Below are 23,426 nucleotides of genomic sequence, written 5' to 3'. Positions count from 1 at the left end.
CAGCGCCCAAAAACAAAGCAGAGCTGCAGGCATTCCTGGGATTGGTTAATTTTACGCGGTCTTTTAAAGAACAAAGCAACCGTTCTTGGAACCGCTGCATAGGCTCTTAGGAAAAATACTGTTTGGTCTTGGGGAAAGTCAGAAAATAGGGCTTTTGAAGCAGTAAAGAACCTGCTCTCAAGTGATAGCCTGCTCATCCAATATCACGACTCACTACCCCTAGTGCTGGTTTGCGATGCATCCCCTTATGGGGTGGGGCTGTACTCAGCCATAGACTTCCAAACGGCACAGAAGCCCCTATAGCATTCTACTCTAGAACGATGTCCTCCCAGAGAGGAACTACAGCCAATTAGACAAAGAAGCACTAGCCATTGTATCAGGGGTCAAAAATTCCATGAGTATGTCTTTGGGCGGAATTTTGAAATCGTGACTGACCACAGACCGCTACTAGGATTACTGGCTGGCGACCGCCAACGCCTGTGGCACTTTCGCCACGCTTGACCCGATGGACTATATTTTTAGCCGCTTATTCGTACAAGCTGCAGCATCGACCGGGAAGAAGTGGGGCATGCAGGCGCGTTGAGCCGATGCCCACTGCCGGGGCGACCGAAGACCCCACTCCGGGACACCCATCCTCCTTATTGACTCGTTGGACTCTGGCCCAGTCACATCAAGGAAGTGGCTCGGGCATCATACCGGGACATTGTGTTAAGGACTGTACTCGGTTGGGTACAGAGAGGGTGGCCGCTGCGCGGGCGAACGGTTCAAAGAATTTGTTAAGCGAGATGAGCTCTCGGCTCAAGGGGTGCCTGTTATGGGGTGATCGTGTAATAATTCCTGTTAAGTTAAGGGCAAGGTATTGGACCTCCTCCACGAGGTCACCCAGGCATCGTAAGGATGAAGGGTTAGCTAGAAGCTATGTATGGTGGCCACTCATGGACGCAGAGATTGCTGAGAGGGTAGGGAAATGCCAAGCTTGCCAAGAGTCCAGACCGCTACCCCAACAGCCCCTGTCAGAGAATGGGAAAAGCCCCAAGGGCCTTGGTCAAGAATCCACATTGACTTTGCTGGCCCCTTTCTCGGCCAAACGTTCCTAGTGGTGGTGGACGCAATTTCCAGATGGTTGGTGATCATACTCATGAAGTCCACCACGGCGAAGCAGTAATCGCAACCCTCGCCACCTATTCGCAACTCACGGGTTGCCGGACACTCTGGTGTCCGACAATGGGCCCCAATTCACGGCAGCCCAGTTTGAAGAGTACCTGGCAGAGGAAGGCATCCGACATGCCCTCTCTGCGCCTTTCCACCCTGCGTCGAATGGCCTTGCAGGCGTTCCGTCCGGGCGCTAAGGAGGCATTGTCCAGGCTCAAGCCAGGTGACTGGCAAACAAAATAGACTTTCCTAGCCGTCCAGCACAGAACCCCAAGCACGGCCACTGGAAAAAGCCCAGCCGAATTGCTAATGGGACGGAAACTCCGGTGCCCACTTGACCGTTTGAACCCCCATTACACACCCGAGGGTTACAAGGGGGAACTAGAAAAGACAAGGAAATGAGCATAGGCGACCGGGTGTGGGCCCGAAACTATGGGGACGGCCCGAGTTGGGTCGCAGGACAAGTAACAAAGATAACAGGCCCAAAATCGTCGTGGTAGAGCTACCAGACAACCGAGTGTGGCGGCGCCACATAGATCAGTTAAGGAACGAATAACTGACCAAACCAAACCAATAGAGACAGGTAATGACCAATACCACTTTGAATCCACAGCTGACAATGACCGGGAGGCGCAAGACTTAGCTGAGGTCCCAGAGTTCCAGCGACGCCATCAGGTCCCGAGGAAGCAGCAGGAAAATTCAAAATTAATCCAAGGCCGGATGGCCAAGAAAAAGTCGGCCAATAATCCGGGCCCGATGGCCCAGAGAAAGAGCTGGGAGGAGAAAACAGCCCCTCCGACCAGCTCAAAACACCACCCAGAACTGAACCGCGCAGGTCAGAAAGAACTAGGAGACGCCCAGGTTATTTGCGTGACTACGTCGAAAAATAACATGTAAATAAATATGTAAATAGAGACAAAGTGTTTTCTGGGAGGGGAGGAGTGTTATGTATTAACAGTTGTACCTTTAAATATTTGAGCGGGAAATCAGCACGTTGCTGATTGGACGAAGCCTCCAGCAGAACTGTATAAAAGGAGAGGTTTTTCCCCCAGCCTGTTGCTGGGTTCACCCTATATTAAAGAGCTGTTGTCACTACCCTGGTCTCCAGCCTCGTTACTTCCAGAACATAACAGTAGGAGTTGAAACAGTTTATGTCCTGGATGTGAGGGATCTGTAAATATTTTCATATTATATATTCATATGTAAATATGTCAGAATTCATAAATTCTAACATAGCTTAAAATATCTTGATGTTAAGGCTTACTGTCATGACGGACAATTCAGAGGGAGTGACGTTGTTAAGTTGGTTTGTTTTTACATGATATATTTAAAGTATGTCACTTTTTGTATAGTCAGAAGCTTTTGCATCCCTATCGACAATACAATACTTTGTTGAATGAACATATCTGGACATCATTTTTCCTTTTATCTGCATAATGAAATCTAGTTCCAGTAACTTTAACCTTCGGATAGGAAGCACCCTGAACCAAAGGCTTCACCTGGTGTCTGAAATCCTGTAAAAAAAAAAAAGGCTGTTTCCATTTAAGAAGTGAAGTTCTACAACAGAGAGGTTACAAGGTTACTGTACGAAACTCTACATGTTTAGACAGCTTAATTGCAAAGAAAATAAGAGTTCCTTCAGAAAGAAATATTTGGAATGCTCACAGTTTTGTGACCTTTAAACTTTTCTATTTTAATTAGTGCCACATATTTTCTGGCATCTTATCTAGCTTTTGAAGTCGGCATCACTACACAACCTTGTATATAACTAACTATGCACCCTGAAAGTTAAAAAAAAAAATTAAAACTCTGGGGCTTCCTCAGTTCTTGGTGATATACTAACATTCACAGAAGAATAGTAAGTATTACTCAAGAAAATGCCCTTGGACCTCATTACAATGAGCCTCTTTTCATACTCTAAATTCAACAGTATGTCCTGCTGCGAATCTCGTCCTCTATCTTTTCTTGCTCAAGATTGGCTGGAAACAATCAGGTTTTGCCAAAGTAAAGAAAATAAAAGTAGGAATTTTACCCATTTCTTAGAATTATTTTCTTTAAATATAAAAAGAAATACTAGAGTAAGTTAAGCAAATGTACATATCTACATGTCCAAACCAATTCTCAGTATTTCTCCTCTATTCCCCTGTTGAGAGAGGAATGGCAATCAGTAAATGTAAACAAGAGAGGAATTTATTACAACTTGTCTCCAGAGTTGTCATAAACTGTATGATGAAAACCTACTCCTGACTTGATTTTTTTTTTTTTAGAACGAGAAACAATTTCTTTACAATTCCAACTTAAGGGGAAATTGAGTCTGTGTTTTACAAAGATGCCGTGGGTGGGGGGACACAACTTATTTCTCAAATAGGGCATTTGGTAATATTTTTAAATATCCACAGTTGTGAATCAAGATGGCCAGCCACTGATTGAAGGCAGGTTGAAAGAAAAGCAAATCCGATGGAAATTCATTAAAAGATGGAAGACTCGCTATTTTACACTTGCTGGCAATCAACTTCTCTTTCACAAAGGAAAATCTGTAAGTTGAAGAAGAAAAAAAAAACACTTTTTAAAAACTTTCTGCATTCCCCAACTCTGAAAATTGGTGATGATTCTCTAGCATGCACTAGAAATTTAAGACATAAGAATATTTCTAAGTGAAAGCCATCCATCCATCAATATTGTTTCATAGCTGTGAATCAAATTGGTCCTTAAAAACAGGGGTCTCCAACTTTGGTCCCTTTAAGACTTGTGGACTTCAACTCCCAGAGTTCCTCAGCCAGCTTTGACCCCTGTCTAAGGCTATATTGGGAAAAGCGAAAGAGTAGGCAAGGATCAGAAAAGCAGGTGACCTATGGTGATGGCTGGAGAAGGACAACAGTAGATTTAGAAATCAGAGTGGGTGGGCTCTGTACATTCTGTTTAAATTGGAACTTGGAACACTGCCAATTTCATTCCCTCCCTCCCTCTCTCCTCTCATTCTTTTCTTTTATACAACCACTGGTTAAAGGAAAATATGTTGCCAGTGTAATGAAATCGTGTCAGTGATGCTGTAGTGAAAAAGCTAAGGAGACACCAGGCAGAGCTAGAGGATAATGACTATGTTTTTCTGAAACTGCAGGTTTTGACTCAGATAGTTTGTCTGTGCACGAGCAAGCATGACTGACAAGGAGAGTTTGCTGAATTAGTGTTATGAACAAGAACTATGGGTAAAATAGCAGGAACATCCATAGAGGAGGAAAAAGTAGCATGACCATCTTATATAAAATTCATTGTGTGGAGCATGAAGACATTGGTAAATTAACACTGGATCTCAGTTCTTCCCTCTGCTTGTCTCTCTACCAACATTTATTTGGTAAAATATGGAGTGGTGGTGGTGCAATGGTTAGAATGCAATGGGACAGGCTGACTCTGCCCAGAGTCTGGAGCTTCATCCTGACTGGCTCAAGGTTGATTCAGCTTTCCATCCTTTTGAGATCATGAAATGAGGAGCCAGATTGTTGGGAACAATATGCTGACTCTGTAAACCACTTAGAGAGTGCTGTAGAGCAGGCATCTCCAACCTTGGCAATTTTAAGACTTGTGGACTTCAACTCCCAGAATTCTTCCCACAAGTCTTAAAGTTGCTAAGGTTGGAGACCCCTGCTGTAAAGCACTATAAGTGCAATTGCTAGCTCTCCTTCGGGAGATAGGGCGGTATAAAAATTTGATTAAATAAATAATAATAAATAATTTATTGCTATTTATTTTAACAGAGTTGAATGACAATGAGCCCATTACAGGTGATTGGAATTAGAGCCAGCTGAATATGTTTCTATGCCAGACTGACTATGAGAACAAACAGAACACTTCTTAGTTCAGGATTATCAGATGGGCATCTTTCACATGCATTAAAATATTTGAAACCTAGTGGGAAAATTGGCCAAATCCTACATCTTTGGCTTCATTTAGAAGAATATTGTAACATGTGCACTAATACTGAAAGGGGGGGAATCATACATATTGATATCTTAGTAAGCACCAATTCCTAAAACAATAGTTCCAGTGAAACAAATTAAGTGTTTCAGAGATTTTTCCATACATGGTAAATTGAGCCTATACAGGTTCAATGTACTGGTTCAATGTGCTGTAGTACCGCTGTTTTATGTATTCATTAGATCTAAACTGCACTTTTTATTTTAGCAAGTCAAAGCTGCACAGATAGCATTTTTACTTTCAGAGACAGGCAGTGACCACACCTAAGTCAGCCCAGTTAAATTCCAGGGATGAAGGTCAGTAGTGGGTTCCATTTACCTTCACTACTGGTTCAGAACTGTGAGAAGGAGAGAGCGGCACTTCTAAACATGTGCAGAGTGTCTGTGATGACGTCCAGGCAGGTAGGCAGAGCCTCCCGCCACCACCACTACTGGTTTGCCCAAATTGGGGTGAACCGGTAGAAACCCACCACTGATGAAGGTCAACCTCAACCTGATACTCACAACAGTCTCAGTACCAAAATACACTGGTTTCTTTTTGTTTTTGTCATGTAGAAGTTTAAAAAGTATTAGCGGAAACTAATGTTAACTAATGTTTAATATGAATACTGACATTGCTCTTTCTTTTTCACATAGTCATCTTGGAGCATAGATAGTGAGGACAAGATAGGGAGGGGTATAAATGATTGTGCATCATGATGTCATGTGTTCTGACCTGGATGACCCAGCTCCCAAACACAACAAACCCTCTGTAGTTAAATAAATGATTCCTTTATTAGGAGTGCCAGCAGCTCTGGCAAAAAGTCTCTCTCCTTCTCACAGCAGGCTAACAAGTCTGTCTGGCAGGGAGATGAATAGTTGTCTGCCATATTTATTCAACTCCACCCCCTGCCTTTTATGCCCAGAGCTAGAGTGGGGCTTCGCTAGAAGCAGTAGCTCTTTCGTCCCAAGGATCGGCCCATAGATTTCCACTGCTCTCCTCTCCTCTGCCTTCTGCGCATCTGCACATCAGGCACTGGATCCAGCTGTTCCTTCTCTTCCTCATCAGCCACCTACAGACCTGGGGGCTGTTGACTCTCCAAGGGCTGATGGATGGCCTCTGTCTCTATCTCTGACAGCTCCATTCCCTCTTCCCCCTTGGACTCTCAGGTTGCCTTGATGATGGCCCTGACTCCCAGGCCATCTCCTCATCTGATTCAGTTGCTGGAGGGGCCATTGCCCAACAGTCCACAACATCATGGCACAAATACTGGAATGCATACATATGCATTAGACATCAGTAAGTAAGAACACTTGGGTGGAATTTCAATCATGGCAACACTGCGCATGAATAATTATTTTAGCATAATCTTTTGCTGTGGATATGAATGGATGTGAACCTGAATGGCTGTTGAACTAGCTTGTTATCTACATGAAGCTGGGATGAAAGTGCTTAGACTGAACAAAAGAATTAACAATAACAATTAACAATGCATTTTTCTGAAGAGATATAAAGTTCTGTTTCCTTCTCCATCCCTCTTTTAGAAAGATGATCCAGATGATTGTCCCATTGAACTGAGTAAAGTCCAGAGTGTCAAAGTGGTAGCCAAGAAGCGCCGAGATCGCAGTCTTCCTCGGGCCTTTGAAATCTTCACGGACAATAAGACATATGTCTTCAAGGCCAAAGATGAAAAAAATGCTGAGGAGTGGCTACAGTGCATTAATGTGGCAGTAGCACAAGCTAAAGAACGAGAAAGCAGAGAAGCAACCACATATTTGTAACAACTATAGATTTGCTTATGTTTTCTTTTTCAGTCATAGATAACTACGTGGAGTATCTCGATATTTGAATTGCAAAATATATTATACAGGCTGTATAATGTGTTTTGCAATGAGAAATGGCACCACTGAGATCTATTCCACAATATTCCATCTTCATGATCTTTGGATATCACACAGACTAATTTTGTGTGTTCATAGAACTGAGACCATCACAACCAGAAATGCCTGTTCAGGGGCTGGGCCCTGTTGAAGAGAAGGAGGATGCATACATAAGTATTTATATAACTGTGGTAATTGAGAAACAACTTAGGACTGATTAGCCATTTGCTAAAAATTCATCTTGGCTATACTTTTAGTGCATGCTTATACCACTTTTCTTAGGAGTCACATACATGAATTCCAGCTACAATAGCTGCTCTATTTTGTCCTGACTGACTCCCATTTTTTGAATATCCAAACATTGTACAGTACTTTCACTGAACCCCAAACCAAGGCAGTTGGCTGACTGCCATTGGATGGGACAAAGTTTAAAAATACCTTCCCACTCTGAGATAATAGGCCATAGTTTGTAGCTTGTAGGTTCAGTGATTTAATGCTAGTCATTGGTACATGTGCAACAGAGAAAAAGATATTTGTTTGAGATTATGAAAGAAATCAAACTTGACTATTTTATACTTTATGCTATTCCACCTGCCACTTAACGGATATATGAATCCATTCAAATCGGTGTAATTCATACATGACAACTGAAGCATATGGTTTCTTGCTCCCATGTGCTATATTCTAGTTCTCTAGTTGCAAATCAACCATTTCTGGAGGGAGACATGAGTTGAAAAAATTGCTGCCATAGGTAATGAATGTACAGCCTCATGTTCATTAAACATACTTACAAATCTTATCAGCTTTGACTTTATGAATTATGAATTCAGGTCTTTGCTAGTCTGCATGATCTCAGAAATGTTATGTCTGGAGTTAGTTCCTTTGGCATTTAGATAAGGAAATCAGTTGATAACAGTAAAAGAAAAAGCATTGATAGTGTAGGCTCATACACAGATGGCCTTATCTGGAGAAACTCTTCACAGTCCAGAGAAACATTTATTTCAATCAAGCAAATGTTCTGATCATAGGATGTTATATAAATGTTCATTATCAATCCCCTTAAGATATATTAAAATGTATGATCTAACAAATTTGGTTTCTTGTATCTTTGAGATATCCTTCTTTCTCCCATCTCTACAGCTTCCCTACCATCGTTTATCTGGATAGGAACATAAAACAAAGTTAATCATGCCTTTGTGATTCAATATGTTTAAAAAAGCCACCCTGTTTTATTCCACTTTAAAAAAAATTCAAAATCAGGTGAATAATCCGTTCATGTAAAAGAAAATGAATAAATTATTCAGAAGTTATTGTTGAATGTTCCCAGTCAACCAGGTCATGGTTGTCCCAAAGGTGCTTTTTCAAGAGGGAACTGGGCTTTCTTGTTTTTCTTTGAAGATGTTTCACTTCTCATCCAAGAAGCTTCTTTGGCTTCTTGGATGAGAAGTGAAAACATCTTCAAAGAAAAAGCACATTTTGAGACAATTTATTAATGATTTTTTTTAACACTGCAATATTAATACTTCCAGAGCAATAGCTTTTGGAAAACAAAAACTGAAATAAAATCTTTACATTTTTATCTATGAGCTGAATTTCATTAGATTTGAATGGCCTCCATTCTACTGGTGTTTTGAAGGACCCCGAAGACTTCACTCTTCGCCCAGCCCATTGTCAAGTGGGATTGAAGTCCCTTTTACTCAACATTTATTTTGCTGAAGATTTTCATATCCTCTGTGCTTTGTCATGTCCCCTCAGGAATTATAAAGAACATAGCCTATCTATGCAGAACCTATGAATGTTTCTTTTGACACAATTCTTGCGACCCTAAGGCCCAAACATAAAATATAAACACATGACCTAATGTATCTCAGATTGTAGACTTGTCTTCCACTTTCAGAAAGGTTGGCAGGATCTGCCTCAGATAAATAGTATATCTTATTCCCTGTCTTTTACAACATAATTGAAGCTAAATCATGTCACATCAGTGGTGGGTTGTCCCTGGTTCAGACTGGTTCTATAGAACAGGTAGTAAAACCAGCAGGAGGCTCCGCCCACTGACCCAAACATCATCAAAACTCTTGCGCGCATGCGCAGAAGAGCAAGAGCGTGCGCGCAGGCATGATGCAAACCAGTAGTAGAGGTAAGTAGAACCCACCCCCGTGTCACATGATGTGTGACAGAACAAAACTCCTTCTGAAGTGCTCCCACATAATCAGAGATTTTTTAAAAATAAAACAATAGTACTAATGATGTATCCTAAGATGGGGGGAGGAAATATGACAAATAACCACAGCAACCCTAGCCAGATCCAGGTTATCACAACAGCTCTGGATGCCTAGAAATAAATCTGAATTTTTCTTAGATTAAGTGAAGTCACTTCACTTAAGTGACTTCCTAAGATCCTAAGATTTGATGAATCCTTTGGTTGCAGTTGGCCTCAGTAGATAGAATTCAACATTAACTGCAGTTCTAGTGACAAAAATAGTAGCCTTTGCCTAGCACCTTACATTTTTGAACAATAGGAAAAAGGAAAAAATAGATACATTAAATTATTTTTATGGTCATAGAATAGAATAGAATAGAATAGAATAGAATAGAATTTTATTGGCCAAGTGTGATTGGACACACAAGGAATTTGTCTTGGTGCATATGCTCTCAGTGTACATAAAAGAAAAGATACGTTCATCAAGGTCATGATTCCTAGCTTGAAATATCCCTAAGACCACTGTTGAGAATCTGAAAAACTTCTGAATTTTCTCTTGTCATAAAGGAAAAAACAGAAGATGGTTTGTACACCATGTCCTATATCATCAATCCATATAACAAATTCAAAATACTTAAACGTTTTTATAATATATCAAACTGAGCCTGTTCTATTTGCTTTTACAAAGCCTTTATCTCACAGTAAAGTTATCACTAAAAGTGATCTTGGGAGGAGGGGTACAACCAGACCCAGGGGTGAAATTCAGCAGGTTCTGACAGGTTCTGGAGAACCGGTCCTGGAAATTTTGAGTAGTTCAGAGAACCAGCAAATACTACCTCTGGGTGCCCCAGAGTGCGGTGGGGATGGAGATTTTGCAATATCCTTCTTCCAGGAGTGGGGAGGGAATGTGGATTTTGCAGTATCCTTCCCCTGGAGTGGGTGGGAATGGAGATTTTGCAGTATCCTTCACCTGCCACGCCCACCAAGACACACCCACAGAAGCAGTAGTAAAAAAAATTGGATTTCACCACTGACCAGACCCCCTATAATCTTTTCCCCCCAATTACCAAGAGTTTCAATTTTTAAATAATGAGATAAACCAATAAAATATGCCAAAGTGAAATGGACTGACAAAATCAGAAATGAGGAGGTGATAAGCTGCCTGGGAAAGCCAAGGTAAATCATCAAAAAAAGCAAAAGTTAGAATATTTTGGACATGTGATGCAACACCGGAAAAATACGGCATACTTCACTTAATCCTCCAGGGAAAAACAGAAGGCAAAAGAGGACAGAAGAAGGACATCATGGCTTCAAAATCTAAGGGACTGCTTTGGACAAAGTTCAGCAGCACTTTTTTGTGCGGCTGTTGATGAAAATAGGATCACCAACATGATTACCAACGTCCGATGACAGATATGGCACAAGAAGAAGAAAGTGAAATGATGTGACCAGACAAAATTCAATTCATCATTGATTGTCATGTCGTTCATGAAGCATCTGCTAGTGTCAAAAGTTGCACATAGACATACATGGTAAGGTTTAGATCAACTATTTTGGGGGGTTGTTGCATAAAAGAAGTGTTGCTTCTTTGTGTTTGTTGCAATGTTTGATTGCAATGTTTACAATTATTCTAGAAGAGTAATCACTTCCATGTTGCCCAAGAAACTATATAGAAATTTAACCATTGTCAAAAAGAAAACTAAGAAAAACTTTAGCTTTTATGAAAAACGAAATCAGACAGAATGGACTAATAATATTTGAATGCTTGCATAACTGACACAGATTGTATTTACAGTAATTGACCATCACTATCAAGCAGGAGATACCAACTAGGCCAACAAAGGCTCACTAAAACCTACCAGGAAAAATATCCCAGACAGACTGATAATGATTAATAGATAGATAAGAGAGACAAATAATCTTGTGATCACCATGTAGACACATCTTTGAAGACAAATGGTAGACTTTAGGAGAAACCCTTCCATACTTCCACCTCTCACAATATTAGACAACACAGTATCAACAGTAGAAACCTTCAAATTTCTAGGTTCTATCATATCGCAAGATCTGAAATGGACAGCTAACATCAAAAACGTCATCAAAAAAGCACAACAAAGAATGTTCTTTCTGCGCCAACTCAGAAAGCTCAGACTGCCCAAGGAGCTGCTAATCCAGTTCCACAGAGGAATTACAGTATTGAGTCTGTCATCTGCACCTCTATAACTGTCTGGTTTGGTTCTGCAACCCAACAAGAAAGACACAGACTTCAGAGGATAATTAGAACTGCAAAAAAAAAATTGCTACCAACCTGCCTTCCACTGAGGACTTATATACTTCATGAATCAAAAAGAGGGCTGTGAAAATATTTACAGACCCCTCACATCCTGGACATAAACTGTTTCAACTCCTACCCTCAAACGACGCTATAGAGCACTGCACACCAGAACAACTAGACACAAGAACATTTCATTTCATTCATTTCATTTCATTTATTAAATTTCTATACCGCCCTTCTCCCGAAGGACTCAGGGCGGTTCACAGCCAATAAAACAGTATTCATAAACAAACTTAAAATACAGTATAAAAATCTAATTCTATTTGGCTAAAACCAATTAAAAAATTATGCTAAGACAATGATAAAACCCCATTTAAAACAATAGTAACTTAGGCCAACCCTGCACGATGAAATAAAAAAGTCTTGAGGTCGCGACAGAAGGTCCGGAGGTCAGGGAGTAATCGTAACCCCGGAGGAAGCTCATTCCAGAGGGTGGGTGCCCACACAGAGAAGGCTCTCCCCCTGTGGGTCGCCAGCCGGCATTGTTTGGCTGACGGCACCCTGAGGAGACCCTCTCTGTGGGAGCGCACAGGTCGGTGGGAGGCTATCGGTGGCAACAGGCGGTCCGTAAATAACCCGGTCCTGTGCCATGGAGCGCTTTAAAGGTGGTTACCAACACCTTGAATTGCAGTTTTTTCCCGAACGCCATCACTCTGCTAAACAAATAATTCCCTCAACACTGTCAAAATATTTACTAAATCTGCACTACTATTAATCTTTTTATCGTTCCCATCACCCATCTCCTCCCACTTATGATTGTATGACTATAACTTTGTTGCTTGTATCCTTACAATTTATATTGATAGTTTCCCGGTTTCTTATTTGTACCCTATGACTACCATTTAGTATTTTAAGAGTTGTACCTTGATGAATGTATCTTTTCTTTTATGTACACTGAGAGCATATGTGCCAAGACAAATTCCTTGTGTGTCCAATCACACTTGGCCAATAAAAAAAAAATTCTAAATGCTCATTATATTTTTAGCATTGCTAATATACATCTGGGGATATGATTGGGAGAAAATTAGACCAGGATCTGAATAGAAACAAACTATTACAGAAGAACATAAAAAACCTAGAGTTATAGGGTAACTTATACTTTATTGGTGGCATTCCTTAATTCAGGAAAGTATTTTAAAATGTCCTACTTTAAACACAGTTTTGAGCACCCTAGGACCTATATGATAGTTTGGCAGAGCAAAAAGGATCTGGAAGGAAATGACAGAAGCCTGCTTTTGATGAACATAAGGAAAGATCTACAGTACATCATTTATTAAGCTCTAAGTCTGTTTTGTTTGCACTGACAGCAAGTGGAATACTTTCTGTTAAGTATATACATGTCTTCTGATCTGAAGCTACTATACCACTGACCTTGTCTGACATTGTGAGTTTCTGATTCAAATTAATTCTTTTCTCTAAATGAGAAAGAGAATTATCACACAAAGTGAGCCACCTTAAATCCAAGTTCATCTGCCTTTAGAGTTTAGGCAGGCATGAGCTCTTCCACGCAAAGAAAAGGATCCTTTGTAGTAGTCTAAGAATTGAGGGCTACCTCAACAGGACTGCAAGCAAGGGATATTAGTGCTTACATTTTATTTCCTATGTGGTAATATTCTGACCTGTGTAATACAATCACTGTTTTCTTTTGCTTCGCTAGAATGTGTCTGAAATCATATAGCTTAAGACATTGTTTTACTTAAGTTATCACCAGCCATCTTAGATCCTCCTTTTCACTTTAAGGACTATTGAAACAATGTGGAATATAACGCTGTGAAACTGAAGACACCTCTGGGGTTGGAGCCAAACCTAATTGCATAAAATCAGCCTAGGTTTGGTCCCCCTGTAGATGATTATACTTTGGAATACCATAAAAGGAACCTCACTGCCATCAGGCTTTCCAGTTGCCCTTCTGGAAAAAAACCTTAAGCAAAGCAAAAGCCATCAATCAGAATACAGGGGAAGGAGTCAAAAATATCTATATCCCACTGCTGCAGGTTTTCTTTTTCTTCAGCTGCCAAATGAACTTTATAGGTTTTGTTTTTCACTGTGACACTCAAGAGTAATGTCTGCATTTATCTATGGAGCTCGTATGGTCGTTCAAATGCAGGCTGTATTCGCTTACTTTGGTTGCTTCCATAAGTGTTTAGTCTGGAATAAAATCTTCGTGTTTTTTTTTAAGATCTGGATGATATTGGCAATCCACTGCATTCCTTTTTTTTTTTTTTTTTTGCTCCAATGAACATAATTATGGTTAAATTTTATGTCCATTGCGCTATTTAGTCGAAAAGGTTTATATGTTGCCAATCATTTTATTTTGCAGGAGAGTATCAGAAGGCCCAGTTCACTTTTGAACATTTGTCCAAAAGGATGATAGGTGAGATTAACCTGAATTTACTTAGCATTTTAATTCATTGGCAGCATGTATCATTTGCATACATGCATCCAGTCATAAACTTCTTCAACCACTGGAATTTAAAGCAGATAATGGGGAAACCCTGACTAAGAATTATTGCCACTAAGCAGAAGTTAAATGGATCAGACAGAGATCTGATCTGGTGTAAGGCAAATTCATAACATAACATTAAAACCTGAGAATACATTGCCCTATAATTAAATGGAGAGACCTGGAGATAGTACTGGTAAATGATACAAGTCCATAATGGAGCTAATGGCATTTCCTGAAAACTGGTGGCTTATATCAACTAAGCGTTTGCTATGGTTCCCCCCCACCCCCAACATGCTATTGCTTCCAAAGAAAAGGAATTAACTCTACTATTTCTTGAATCAGAATCACCAGGGTGGAAGGGACCCATGTGTTGGCTAATATCGTTTAGCTAACTGTGAATCTCTCTGAGATGGGACCATTCTTCACATATTGTCCTAGTTTATCGAGAAGGATGCTGTGGTCAATTTTTATCAAAGGCCTTTCTGAAATCAATTTGCTATATCTACATTTCCTTTGTCCATCAATCTAGCTACATTGTCAAAGAAAGCAGTAAGTTTGTCTGACATGATCTGTATTCAACAAACCAGAGTTGGCAACGCCTGGAATGCACTACCTGACTCTGTGGTTTCTTCCCCAAATCCCAAAAACTTTAACCGTAGACTGTCTACTGTTGATCTCACCCCATTCCTAAGAGGTCTGTAAAGGGCATGCACAAGTGCACCACCATGCCTACCACCCTTGTCCTAATGTTTTCTTTTATTCGTATTCTTTACATGTATTTATAATTATGTTTACACTTGTATCTGTCATAAAATACTTGCTTGATGAAATAAATAAAATAAAAATAAAATAGACCAAGCCAAGGCTAAAAATGCTAGGGAATTTCTAGAAGCCTGGCACTCTGACAAATTAGCCATATAGACATAAACAGCATCTATATATTGTGCAAAAGAGACAATCAACAAGTCAAAAAGGGAACAAAAAGACCAAAACACCTCTCTGCCAGCATCCAGATGAGCAGGGATTAATGCCAAGATTAACATCAGACCAACAATGGAGTAAACAATCTCCCAATCAAGGCACTGCCAAAAAAACCCAACAGTAAACAGCCCAACCAAAGAACCTCTAAGATCACCCCCACCAACACTGACAGGGCAAGCCATTAGAATATAAACTGAGAGCAACCTCACTCCTTACTAGCACTGATGTTATCTAGTTTGGTTAATGCAATGCCTGCAAGAAAACAACTACACTCAGGGAGTACCAAGGAGCCCACATTTCAACTCTGAGTTACAAATATTCTCCTTTATTGACAACGTTGTAATTTTAGAGTCTTGGACTTAATTATTCTTTTGGAGAAGCGGGGGAGGCTAATCTATTTAAACTGTGTAATATCCTATATAGGAATAAAGATAATTTATCATACAAAAGAGTGATGCATTTCAAAATCAAAGTAATAAAATAAGTGTAATTATGTGTATATTTTTAAGTAAGAAAAGATAATTGAACAGGATTCTGGCATGGCCAGTTCTGTCTAGGAATTCACACTCTTCGTTTATGTGGTCCTAACATCTGACACTCTGTAATCATTTTCAGATTTATGGTGTCAACCTAGGCTAGGGCACTGCCATAAACATTCCAGGTTTAACCTCACACTATCAGGGTCATAGAACTAGACCTTTTGTAAGTAAGGAAGTAAGAAGAATGGTTTTTCTTCTATGCCAGAGAAAGGATAGCCATTAATCCCTTGATTAGCCTTGCTGGAAGTGCAAGAATTATTTGGAGAAAAAGAATTATTAAAATAAAGGTCACACTGGCAAATTCTGAAGAGGAGGAGGAGGAGGAGGAATGCGCATTAAATGTTCCACATTTTAAATTTATAGTGTTCACCTCCCAAGCAGAAGACCAGTTCCGGGATATGTAATGGACAAGGCTGTGAGAAAGTACAGCCTCCAAGTTCACTGGACTGGAACCGTTTTTATGAAGACGTATGTTATATGTTGACATTTCTTTTTTCCTCCTCCATTATTGGTCCCCTCCAAGCTCACACTGATGCTAGCAACCATTTCGTAGTCTGGGATTGGACCCCCTGGTTTTTTTGGCTATACAAAAGCAATGTTCCTCTATTCCAGGAAAGCATTCCTCAGCTAGCTTGCACAACTTATGATTGAAAAGAAATAATTCAATCTAGCTTTCACCAAAATTACAAATGTAATTCTTTTAATGCAAAATGAAATTGAGAATTATTGTCCATTTAAAGTGTAAAATATTTCTCTCTTTTTTAAAAATAGGGATCAGTTTGTGGCATTAGCCCCTCTACCAACTCCCCCCCCCCACTCCCTCAACAACACAAAATGAATTTGCAGATATCTATAAAATGCCTACAGTTTTCCCAGAACAAAATCTGTGGGAAGTCAAGAAATCAAGGCTATTAACTTTTCTGTCAGACTTCTGAAGCATTTGATCTTCAAACAAATATATGTAGCTCAAGCATGACATTTGGTTTTCTTATGCTGAACAAAATCTTACTTCTTATGGCATTTCCTGTAAGAAAGAGAAATAACTGACCCCATCAACATGCATCAGGAAATCACTGGGCCTTAATGCTGTCAATTCAAGATGCCATACTGTATACAAAGATTGTCAAAAGGACACCACTCTCCCCTTGATTTCTCAGTGGCTTTCAATATCATCAACTATGGTAGCCTTTTGTACCAGCTCCAGGGGTTGGAACTTGGAGACCACATTTTTATTGGATCTCCTCCTTTTTAAAGTCAGCATTAGGAGAGTTGGATATGATCGTTGGGGTGCTTCAAGGTACAACCCTTTCCTCATTCCTATTTAACAGGCAAAGTCATCAGTTGTCATGCTGATAATACTCAGTTACTGTATATATCTTTTTTTTTTAAAGTTTTATTTTTACAATCATATCAAATAATTCATCCAATGTACAGTTATATACAATTAGTCGGGCTTGCCCAGTCACCACCCCCCTTTTTAACACTCTTCCCTCTTCTACCTTCTTTTACTTTCCAAACCTTCCTCTCCTTCTCTTATCTACATCCTCTCCTCCCTCCACCCTCCACTCCTTCTCCCTCTTCTACCCCTCTTCCTTCCTCTTCTCCTCTTTCCTACCTCCTACTCTCTCTTCTCTCCCTCCCCACCGTTCTAAAATGGTAACTGGACAGACCCGACCCTATATTAATTATATAGACTCAGAGACTGAACTGGTTAAGGATTGTATGATTAAGTGGGCACAAAATTTTCAGCAACCAATAATGTTGGAAACTTGGGAAAGAATTTGGGTGAGGAATGTTAAATTTACACAAGCGCAAAATATGAGAGAAAATTTTTATAAGATGTTTTACAGATGGCATTTAGACCCCAAAAAGTTGTCATGTATGTATCCTAATGTATAGGCTAAATGTTGGAGATGCGATTGTGAAGATGCCACTTATTACCATATATGGTGGACTTGTAAAAAAGTTAAAGCATTTTGGATTAAAGTATGGTGGATCATACAGAATATTTTGAAAAAGAAGATTAAGTTTACTCCGCAGTTCTTTCTACTAGGAATAATTATGGATTGTACAGCTATAGAGACTAAATTGATTTTGAACTTAATAACAGCCGCAAGACTTTTGATTGCTCAATATTGGAAGAAAGAAGAATTACCTACAATTGAAGAATGGACACTCAAAGTATCAAATCTGGCAGAAATGGCAAAAATCATTACTTGAAAGACTATACACAAGAAAAATATATTTTAGAATGGAAAATGTGGATTGATTATATTCAAAATAAGTATCAAAAAAATATCGAATAGCATATGAGTAAATTTAGGAAATATCTTGTATTAGATATATTTCTGAAGGAGAGGGGAATTGAGAGTGTGATTAAGTGTGGAGTGACTAGAGATTATAATTTAGGAATTATTTTGGATTATGATTGTTAGTTTTGATACCCTGCATTTTGTTCTGGGAAGTCGGGGTGGGGGGGGTGGGGGGTGGGGGGTAAGGGGGAGGGGAACTGGGGGGGGTTTGAGGGTAGAGATGGAGTGATGGTTAATGTACAGGGATTATTGAAGATGTATAAATAGTTACTGTATATATCTTAACGTGGGCTGCCAAATGGTGCTGTCAATGCTCACAACTGTCTAGAGACTGGGAAGATTTGGATGTCAAGGAATACACTCTGACTCAATCTTAGCAAGACAGAGTAACTGTGGGTTTCAGAGCTTCCTGGATCTGGAGAGTTGTTGGTGTGCAATCTGGAAGTCCTTGTTTCCCGCTCAAGGAGCAGGTTGGAGGAATGATCAAGGGTATCTTTGCACAAATCCATTTTGTACAGCAGTTGTGGATGCAATTCAAGGTGCTGGTTGTCATCTATAAAGCCTCATGGAGCATACAGCCTGGGATATATGAGACTACCTGACTCTGATGATTTCCACCCATCCTATCAGATCCCGCAGGATGAGCATGTTCCAGGTCCCTTGTATAAAACTGTCATCTTATGCAACTTAGCAGGCATGCTTTCTTTGTCATGGCATGTCTGCCTCTCCCCTTAATTTTGGATATCCTAGACCAGCGGTTCTCAACCTGTGGGTCGGGACCCCGTTGGGGGTCGAATGTTGATTTGCCAGGGGTCACCTAAGACCATCGGAAATATGGGAAGTATACTTGCGAGTCGAAGAATCGCGCTCCAATGGTTGACTCCACAAGCCAGCTGCAGGCTCTTCAAATCGCTAGCCAAATTCGGCTTCAGGCGCGATGAATTAAAAAAGAGAAAAACCTTTGCTCTGATGTCTCCCTCTTAAGCCAGCTGCAATCACTCCCAATCGCTAGCCTAATCTGGCTTCAGGCGCGATAAACTTAATAGGGGAGGAGGCTTTAATGCCTCCGTCCTCAAGGCAATCGCAAGCAGTTCAGATCGCTAGCCAATACGGCTTCAGGCACGATAAATTCAAAACGAAAATAATTTTATGGTTGGGGGTCGCCACATCGTGAGGAATTGTATTAAAGGGGTCGCAGCACTATAAAGGTTGAGAACCACTGTTCTAGACCATGATGGCCTTTCAGAAGGTCAGAATGTTTACGGAACCTGTTTTGTGGTTGTTGTTGTTTTTTTTACTTTAGTTGATAAAGACATTTTTTACCCAGCATCTTTTGCTGAGTTTTTCTATTGTTTTAATAAATATGTTCCTGATTTTATGCTTGATAGCTACCCAGAGTTATTTGATTAAAATGGGATTATAATTTTGCATAATAAGCAAACAAATAAGGAGCTCAAGGCAGGCCAGTTTATCTCTTCCTAATTTCATTCCCACAATAATATTTCTGTAATGTATACTGGGATGTCAAATTTTGACTGATTCACAATCATCCAAAACACATCGAGGGGTCTCAGTTCTAACTCAATACCTTCACCATTAGCTAGTTCTTTTTCTTCATCTGTTTGGTCAACCTTCCAAAAACACTGCTTAGAGGAAACTTAGAACAGAAAATAGCATTGTCTGAAGAATTGGCTTCTTAGATTTGCATTCAAAACAGAATATTTCAAGTGTGCTAAGAGGAGGAGTTGTAGGTCATAGACTAGGCAAATAAAAGCCCATCCAATTACAATAGGCTTATCCCTATTTCATCCCTCTTTCCCACCCCACCCCCAGAAAATAGATCATCCAGAAATTCCAGAGTGTTGTTTGCACTCAAATGCTTTAAGCAACTCATGTTCATGTCTGTGAAGAATGTGCAAATCAAATCCCACTAAGGTGCCATTGACATTTTTCTTTCTTCTACCAAAGCACATGTTTTTCTGATCCTTCTTCCTCTGCCAAGTGATAAATGGGAGTGACAATCCCATCTGGCCAAGCTAACTTGTTGCAATGAGAACAAAATGGAAACATGAGAGATCTGGAAGGACTTGCACTGGCTCACTCAGCTCTTTAGATTCCTCCCTTACCCTGCCAAATGGACTACAGCATGGATGGAACATTATCCCATGAGATGCTTCTAGGTCACAAACCCCCACATAACCATGGCAGAAATAGGCTAGTTTGAAAAGAGAGAGAAGAAATCCCGCAGCAGGAGTCAAAATATTGCAACAGACCCATTGGCAAGCAGAAGTTCCAGGGAACATTGCAACATAAGGCTCATCCAGGACCTTGTGACTCAGGTATTTTTTGCTGTCTAGTGTATCACTCCTTTGGGGAACATTCAGTAACCCCTTTCACATGAGACACTTAATTCAGACACGGAGAGGGAAGAACTAAACGTGTGTGTCAATTAGCCAACAGAATTGAACCAGCAAATTAATGGAGTTATTAGGCTTATTTCCAAACCCACTTGTGTTTGGAGGAGAAAATAAAAGTAGCTAGAAGTGGGAAGGAAGTCATATCATCCGAGTCAGTTCCGATGCATCTGAAAAGCATTTTAAAAGTGCTTGAAGGCTCACGTAATCCGACACTGTGTACTCGGAAAAGGAATGGGTGGAAATGTCTTCCTTTTCACTTGGGATTTTAGATTTACAAGGTCAAGGTCAGTGGGAAATCTGAACCGGTTTACTGCCGGTTCGCTGGCTGCGCATGTGTGCTGTGCGCCAAATGTGCACTGTGTGCGCACATACACAATGTGCAGCACGCACTAAATGTGAGGTGTGTGCGCGCACACAGTGCATGCCAAAAGCAGGCATGGGGTAAGTAGAACAGCGCGTGGGGTGTGTGTGATCAGCTGTGGTGTGTGATCTAAAAAATGCTTTTAAAAGTAAAAAAAGGCTCTGACGATCACACAGCTCAGCTGTAATCGTCAGAGCCTTTTTTAACCTTTTGAAAGCATTTTTTACAACCTATTCCTACCATTCAGACGGGAAAAGTGAGCGAGCCGGAAAGAAGCGGCAAGTTGGTAAGCGGGCAAGTGGGCGACTAGGCGATTGGGTGGGTATGGGCAGGGTGGGGGCAGGGATTTTTGCTACCGCTTCTCTGAATCGGCCAATCCAGTCCGAACTGAGACCATTTCACCCCCGGTCAGGGTAGGCCTGATAGTCAGCCATCTTTGCTTTTGCATCAAACACATCAAAATAAGAATTTGTGGATTAAATCATGGTCTCTCCAGCGAGGCATTTTGTTCCAAGTAGTTCAGAAATAACACCATTCTGGAAACTCACACTTGTTGGACCCAATTATCTAATATATATCTGATCTGAGGCTTTGCAGATATTGCTATAGTAAAATTTTCTTCATTTCTGACCATTAGTAATGCTGGCTAAAAGTGATGAGACTTGTAACTCCAAATATCTGGAGTACTGGTATCTATATTCATCCATATTGCTTTGAAGCTAACAGGCTGCATTTAAGTATTGCAGTCAAATTTAGTTTATCCCTAGAGTTGACTTAATTGAGTGATCCAATCTTTTTATAAGCCCTGTAACCAATGCCCCAGAACCAAGCTTATGAAATTCCATATGAAAAAAATAAGTTATTTGGAAAAGATACTGCAGACTCCAAGCTAATCAGTCCTAATCACTCTAAGTTATTTTAGAATAGAATAGAATTTGTTATAGGCCAAGAGTGATTGGACACCACAAAGAATTTTTCTTTGTGCATATGCTCTCAGTGTACATATTTTTCTTTGTATTCCAAGTATTCCTCCATTTGGAGAGGTAAATTCTTCATATAATAAACATTTCTATAACATGTTGAAAATTAGGAGCAAGTGGCTATTGTGATCAAGAATGCCTTTGAACAGGTGCAGCTTGTATGACCCATTCCCAGACTGATGGTCACTTATGCCTTGGTCACCTTTAAGGTTGATTATTACAATGAATTCTACACAGGGCTGCCTTTCAAAATTACTCAGAAGCTATAGCTGCTTCATAATGTGGCAGCACATTTATCCTTGGCAAGCCTTGCTATGCTCATCTAACCTCCATACTATATGACCTGCACTGATTACCTTTTGGGTTCCAGGCACAATTCAAGGCAGAGGTGAAATTCAGCAGGTTCTGACAGGTTCTGGAGAACTGGTAGCCGAAATTTTGAGTAGTTTGGAGAACTGGCAAATGCCATCTATGGCTGGCCCCAGAGTGGGGTGGGAGTGGAGATTTTGCAGTATCCTTCCCCTGGAGTGGGGTGGGAATGGAGATTTTGCAGTATCCTTTCCTTGCCATGCCCACCAAGCCACACCCACCAAGCCACACCACGCCCACCAAGCTACTTCCACAGAACCGGTAGTAAAATAATTTGGATTTCACCACTGATTCAAGGTTTAATGTAGTGGTTAAGGCACCATGCCAAAATGTTGGAGACTGTAAGCTCAAGTCTCGCCTTAGCCATGTCAGCCAATTGGATGACTTTGGGCCAGTCATTCTTTCTCAGCCCAACCCCCACACTCACAGAGTGGTTATTGTGGGGAAAATAGGAGGAAGATGTTGTGTTGGATATATTTGCCATCTTGAATTATTTGTAAAACTAATAAAAGGTAGGATTAAAAAAATACATATAAAAATAGCCATGTATGGCATAGGGCCTAGCAATCTGAGGGACCACCTCTTTCCTATATTGTCTCTCCATCTTGTGTGCTCCATCTTGTGTACGGAGTTGGTTTACTTTGAGTCCCATCAATTAACCAATGTTCTCTGGTGGACCTTCTCTGTTACTGTTTCTGCTCTTTGGAGCGACTCCCCCCTTCCCCAGAGGGTTACATACAGTCTACATTTTAATTATTATTATTATTATTATTATTATTATTATTAATAATAATAATAATAATAATAATAATAATAATAATAATAATAATAATAATAATAATGTTTTAATTTGTATACCGCCCTTCTCCTGAAGGACTCAGGGCAGTGAACAGGCAAGTAAAATACAGAACAGAAATATACACCATAATTAAAACAACCCTTAAAAAACGGATTCAAATATGCCCGAAATTTAAAATAACACTACACCCCATACAAATTACCACAATTTAAAACCCACAATTAAAATTTAAAAATTTAAGAATCAGGCCAGTCCAGCCATATGAAATAAATAGGTTTTAAGTTCGCAGCGAAAGGTCCTAAGGTCAGGTAGTTGTCGAAGCCCGAGGGGAAGCTCGTTCCACATGGTAGGAGCCCCCACAGAGAAGGCCCTCCCCCTGGGGGCCGCCAGTCGACATTGTTTGGCTGACGGCACCCTGAGGAGTCCCTCTCTGTGGGAACGCACCGGAAGCTGGGAGATAGAGGCCGGCAGTAGGCGGTCCCGTAAGTAGCCCGGTCCTAAGCCATGGAGCGCTTTAAAGGTGGTAACCAATACCTTGAAGCGCACCCGGAAAACAACAGGTAGCCAGTGCAGTCTGCGCAGGATAGGTGTTACATGGGAGCTCCAAACCGCTCCCTCAATAACCCGCGCAGCCGCATTCCGGACCAGCTGAAGTCTCCGGGTGCTCTTCAAGGGGAGCCCCATGTAGAGAGCATTGCAGT

General features: G+C 40.5%; 1 protein-coding gene across 1 annotated transcript in view; it reads left to right on the top strand.

The window, feature by feature from the left end:
• The window catches only part of VEPH1 (ventricular zone expressed PH domain containing 1), a 140,091-nt gene extending 132,227 nt beyond the window's left edge, over window positions 1-7,864 (top strand). The window contains exons 11-12 of the mRNA XM_058189142.1: window positions 3,552-3,688; window positions 6,648-7,864. Coding sequence (XP_058045125.1) covers window positions 3,552-3,688; window positions 6,648-6,884 — 374 coding nt within the window. The 3' untranslated portion in view covers window positions 6,885-7,864. The remainder of the gene's footprint in view (window positions 1-3,551; window positions 3,689-6,647) is intronic.
• The last annotated feature ends 15,562 nt before the right edge of the window (window positions 7,865-23,426 follow it).

This window comes from Ahaetulla prasina, chromosome 6 (genome assembly GCF_028640845.1).
Source record: "Ahaetulla prasina isolate Xishuangbanna chromosome 6, ASM2864084v1, whole genome shotgun sequence".
Taxonomy (NCBI): Eukaryota; Metazoa; Chordata; class Lepidosauria; order Squamata; family Colubridae; genus Ahaetulla; species Ahaetulla prasina.
Note: the sequence above shows the minus strand (reverse complement) of the source record. Positions and strands in the feature narration are given on the sequence as shown.